This window comes from Ailuropoda melanoleuca, chromosome 16, assembly GCF_002007445.2.
Source record: "Ailuropoda melanoleuca isolate Jingjing chromosome 16, ASM200744v2, whole genome shotgun sequence".
In the NCBI taxonomy this organism is placed as follows: Eukaryota; Metazoa; Chordata; class Mammalia; order Carnivora; family Ursidae; genus Ailuropoda; species Ailuropoda melanoleuca.
Window position 1 is genome coordinate 77,684,841 of NC_048233.1, and position 5,936 is coordinate 77,690,776.

General features: G+C 38.2%; 1 protein-coding gene across 1 annotated transcript; it reads left to right on the top strand.

Annotated features, from left to right (window-relative positions):
- Positions 1-4,740: 4,740 nt before the first annotated feature.
- On the top strand, positions 4,741-5,688 carry LOC100482459 (olfactory receptor 8J2). Its single transcript, XM_002926855.2, has one exon. The coding sequence runs from the start codon at positions 4,741-4,743 to the stop codon at positions 5,686-5,688; it is 948 nt and encodes a 315-aa protein (XP_002926901.2).
- The last annotated feature ends 248 nt before the right edge of the window (positions 5,689-5,936 follow it).

Consider the following 5,936-nt stretch of genomic DNA (forward strand, 5'->3'; position numbering starts at 1 on the left):
AATAATAAAATAAAATAAAATCGCCAGGGCAATATCTTAGAAGAATTTAGTAACAGGCATAAATTGCTTTCATAAAGCCAGGTTATCTTTTCAATCATGTCATTAGTGCACATATGGATAGAGAAGCCAATAAAGCACATAAAAATAAAGCTCCCAAATAGACTCACATGTGGAATTACCCTTGATTTAAAACAAAAGTCCTGCTGCAGTGTCATGGGGAAAGGAGAGCTTCTCAACAAACGGACCGTGTTCAGTTAAGTTCCTTTGTAACACACGAACCTTGTTTGCATCAGATGCAAACATTAATTGAGATGCATTGTAAGTATAAATGTGAGCTAAAACCCACAACGTTCCTTGAAGAAAAGTAAAAGTTTTAAGAGAAGTCAGCAGAGCTGATGAGGGAATATATAGTCCTGTATATAGACTGACCAGGGCACAGACTAACTTTGGTCACAAGACAGACAATCTACAAATGACATTACAGAGGAGGCAACGACACAACCTTTCTGTGGGTAGAAACCACGGGATTTCAATTCGTTGTCATGAGTAACCTGAGCTGTGTAGAAGTCTCTGTTATTTCCTCTTATGGTCCACAATTTGTCTTTTACTTCAAAAATGGTAGAGCCTAGAATGTGCCACAGCCGTGTTAGAAATTAAGAACACCAGGATGAAAAAGGAACAGTGTGTCCTGCCCTAAAGTAGTGAATATTCTGGAGTATGATGAGCAAGTTGTCACTGTTTCTTAAAACCATATTAAAGATAGATGGCAGAAGTGAAAGCAAAACCTCATATTTTATTTCAGAATTTTAGGATGGATATTAGATTCCCTCATTCACTTATTCCTTATTCGTTGCATCAGTCAGAAGGTCAGCAAATATCTTTTGAACACCTACTCTTTCCTGGGTGTTATGTTAGAAGTTATTAATACAAAGTCAAACATTTAGACAACACCTTTTGACTTGCAAAGCTTACAGATTAGGAAATTCTATACAAGTACAATAAAAATGTTATCAATATTTAGTTAAAATACTTATATACGCTTGAGGAAAGATCATAGATTATATGAAAAAAATGTATTCTGCATCAAATAATTTTAATTACAAAACAGCAATAGGACCAGACATATGATGGGTTCCTTCTAAAAGTCTCTAAAATAACTGACATTTAGTCATATTTTGAATTTATGCTCTATGTCATCTGATTTTTATGCCAAATACAACAGGTCTGGTTCTTGACCTGAATGGAGGCTTTGCATTCAGTTCTATTCCCAACATTCACAGTAAAATGGAAGACTGGGGCCAGAATCCTGGGTTTTCTAACTGTTGGATTTTCTCCACTCCAGGGCCAGCAGCCACACTTCTCAAGCATCACAGGGGATAATTCAAAAGAAAAAAACACACAGAGGGTGAATCATTGCAGAGGATTGTTACTCAGTAGTATCATGTAAGAACATCCCTAGGCTATCCCCACATTTTCACTCTGTGGGTGCAATTGTGTGGAGACTTGAATAATTGGTCTTTCTTTCCCTGGGGAATCAGAACTTTATCTGGGAATTCCTGTTTTCATGGGTAGGGACTGAAGCCATAAACAAGCTTATTTCAGTGTGTGTGTCTTCAGGGACTTCAGACACTTGTAAATCTGTTCAGCATGCCTCCTGCAGAACCTTTGCAGTTGGGCTCAGCTGATCTCTGGTTCAGGTAGGTTCACCCCAATGGTTTACTCAGTACTCATCCTGGATGTGAAGACCATGTATCTAGGGAGCTTTATGGATTCAAATCAGACTCAGGACTGAAACACCTTTTCCGTTCTCTTCTGGGGGCTTAAATCTCTGTTCTCTGATGGCTAAGTGGAAGAGACAGGGAAATGACTTACACCACGGTGCCCAGCATCCCTGCTGATAACTTAGAGTGTGAGCGTTTCTACAGAGTGATGAAGAGTCATTATGAGGATTCTATTTCACCTTAGGATAAAGAGGAATGTTTCTGCCTTAGAGCTGGCAGAACTGATGCTTTAGAAAGCACTCTATATCAGACAGGAAACTTCTTAAGTGTCTTTGAAATATCAGATTTCTTCTCCAGAAAGACCTACTAAATTGCTAAACATCAAGAAAAGGAAGTTTCTCCCCTCCCAGATTTTCCCATTGCCCAGGGTGACAAACCTTAAGATGGAAAGATTCCCTGATGTCAACTAGCACGCTTTGCGATGCTGGTGAACACAGACAGCTCATGTCAAGATGCAGTTTGTCCCTAACCCAACTCAGGTTGAAATAAGTTCAAGACAAATTGTACAGTTAGAGACCAATAGAATATCTCTTGAAATCATTTCAGTAGCTATTTAAAACATTTGCAGTATGATTTCTCGGCAAAATTGTAGCATAAATGATCAAAATTGAGTACATTTTCAAAGTTCTTTTCCTGACATGTTATTTTGGCAGACTTATAAAATATTTCTTTTCAACAACAAACTTAAAACAGTGTGAGTTAAAAACTAACATAGCTTTATCAGAAATGATTAAATCAGCAACCTTTCTGAAGAAACAGGAGAAAAATACTTCATTTCAGTGATATATAATTACCAAAATAAAAATAATCCCAAATTTGCCGTTAGTAATATTTATTTAGAAAAATGAATTACTAAGTGGTAATGATATATGCAAATGTATTCTTTAAAACCTAATTGCTCAAATTCATAGTACACAATCCATAATTACTCTTGTTGATTTTTTTTGCTTTGCTAAATTAAGGATATAGTTATTGAGAGTATTATATCTCAGAGTGAAAGAAACATGTACTCAGCTGCTTTACATACAACAAATAAACAGGAAATGTTTTATTTAAAGTGAGTGTTGCCACTGTATTTTCCACCTTAAACTCACCTGTGTATTTCTTCACAGATACGATGGTAGGAGAAGAGATACAGACTATCTAATGCTACGCTGTCATATAACCTCATCAGACATATATTTGATGTATGGAATAAAGCATCATCGATTCAATAAACACCACAGATTTAAGAAGGAATAAGGTTGTGGGAGAACACAACCTGATTTGTTTGTTAAATATGTAGCTAGATATCACGCGTCCCAATTGCTTGGATATGCAAAATTTTAATTTACTTGTTATTCCCATTTTAACTATGAAACTCCTCAGAGAGGTAGAATGAGTTACTAGGACACAAATAGGAAACCATATTAGAAAATTGTTCAAAACATGCTAATAACAAGAACAGCTGGCACCAAATATCTTATTGTTAACAGCCTCTGTACTAACCCGTGTTTGTGTAGTATCTCACCACACTCACACAAGACAAGAATTTAAATACTTGATAAAAATCCCATAGCTAGTAATTGGTGGCCTAACATCCAACCAACCAAGTGACCAAACAAACAAGCAAACAAAACACATAAAGCAAAACCATAAAACCATAGCATTAATCAATATTGTACACAGACTCTTTGCATGACTTAATCTCATTGAGTCCCAATGTCTCATCAGACATAGAAAAAATTCCGTATGTCTTCTTGGAAATTTCTACAGAATAATGAGATCATTATTTTAAAATGGCTAACATTGTTCTCGGCCTAGAGTATAGTACATAATGAATAATGTTAGTGCTCCTCTCCATTCATTTCTCTGTAAAGGAAAACAAAGCAATCAAATCTGAGCAAATTAAAACTCAAGTAAGATTTTTTTAAAACATCCAAACATGCTTTAAACAATTTAAAGGAAAGAAGTATACGACAGGAGAAAAAGACAAAACAACAACAACAAATGGCTGCCAGAACATAATAATAGAGACATGTCTGAGTAGGTAAAGATTAGAGTGATAGAAAGGACTCGTTTATTTGGCCAAAAAAATGTGATTATGTTAAAAAAACAGTTTCTGACTAACACAAAGCAGGAAGACTACTGAGATATAGTCTGTCAGTGGGCAGCTGAATCACCGTGGTGTGGTAGAAACTGATAAGAAAAAACCAGCATACTCAAAGTATTTCACACAGAAATAAAGAATTCCCAAGGTTGGTGACAAGGTATGGGCTGGAGAGAAAGCCAGTGGTGCCTAAGGAAAAAATAACTGAAAGTCACTGGAATTCACTCTGGCTCAACAACTTCTTATACATAACTATCTTTTATCATTGGAAATATACACAGAAACGTGTGCATATGCAAATATGTATTCATGCAATAGTATAATCAATGTATTAAGATATGCAAATAAATACCAAAACATATAATCTATTTTGTATATATAACTAATATAAGTTATATCTAACACAACTGAAAAATTAATAGCTTTATGCAACACTTCTTTTTTTTTCTTTAAAGATTTATTTATTTATTTATTAGACAGAGAGAGACAGCCAGCGAGAGAGGGAACACAAATAGGAGGAGTGGGAGAGGAAGAAGTAGGCTCCTAGCGGAGGAGCCTGATGTGGGCCTGATCCCATAACGCCGGGATCACACCCTGAGCCGAAGGCAGACGCTTATCAACTGCGCCACCCAGGCGCCCCTTGTGCAACACTTCTAACAACATGATATTGGTCTCTAGAAAGTATGTATTTTTGAATTTTGTTAAAAGACTATGAGAAATAAAATTAAAATCTGACACTTTTAGCTGTGAACAGAAATTATCTAATTTAAATGAAACAGTCTAAAACCTAGCATCTACCAGAAAAATCAACTTGACCATCTATTAATCTCCTCTCATTTTCCCCATTAGAGGATGAAAGCAACAAAATAAATGGCCTCAGGAAATCTCACCCGGGTGACTGAGTTCATTCTCATGGGAGTCTCAGATCGCCCAGACCTCCAGATTCCTCTCTTCTTTGTTTTCCTGCTGATCTATGGGCTGACCATGGCAGGGAACCTGGGCATCATCACCCTCACCAGTGTTGACTCTCAGCTTCAAACGCCCATGTACTTCTTCCTCCGGCACTTGGCTATCATCAATCTCGGCGACTCTACTGCCATTGCCCCCAAAATGCTGGTAAATTTCTTGGTTTCAAAGAAAGCCATATCCTACTATGGATGTGCAGCCCAGCTGGGTGGGTTCTTAGTATTCATTGTGGCTAAGACTTTCATGCTGTGTGTAATGGCCTATGACCGCTATGTGGCTATTTGCAGCCCCCTGCTCTACATGGCGGTGGTCTCTCCACGGGTCTGCATACTGCTGGTGTCCCTCACGTACCTCTACAGTCTGACCACAGCACTGACTGTCTCCTCCTGTGTGTTCTCCATGTCATACTGCTCTTCCAATGTAATCAACCATTTTTACTGTGATACTGTCCCTTTGTTGGCATTGTCCTGCTCTGATACTTACATTCCAGAAACAGCGGTGTTTATCTCTGCAGGGACCAATTTGTTCTTCTCAATGATCATTGTTCTAACATCCTACTTCCACATTGTCCTTGCCCTTTTGAGGATACGCTCCTCAGAGGGCCGACGAAAAGCCTTTTCCACCTGTGCCTCTCACATGACGGCTGTCACTGTGTTCTACGGGACCCTTCTCTTCATGTATTTGCAGCCAAGGACCAACCACTCATTGGATACTGATAAAATGGCCTCTGTCTTCTATACCCTGGTGATACCAATGCTGAATCCCCTCATTTACAGCCTGAGGAACAAGGATGTGAAGGATGCATTCAAGAGATTCCTAAGTAACCCTTGTCAGTCTTTCAAATTAATGTAAATTTAAAACTACAATAGTCTTCATAAAAGGGTTTTCATTTGCTCCTAAAAAACTAATCTCTGTTAAATGCAGAGATAATAAATAGTTAAAAATTCCATGGGTGTGCCTGGGTGGCTCAGTTGGTTAAGCATCTGCCTTTGGCTCAGATCAGGATCGTAGGTCCCGAGTGGGGTTCCCTGAGCCTGCTTCTTCCTGGGCACCTGGGCACCTGGGTGGCTCAGTTGGTTAGTTGACTGCCTTCAGCTCAG

Excerpts from the sequence above, each read along its gene's own strand:
- LOC100482459 (XM_002926855.2), top strand. The coding sequence starts at position 4,741 with ATGGCCTCAGGAAATCTCACCCGGGTGACTGAGTTCATTCTCATGGGA.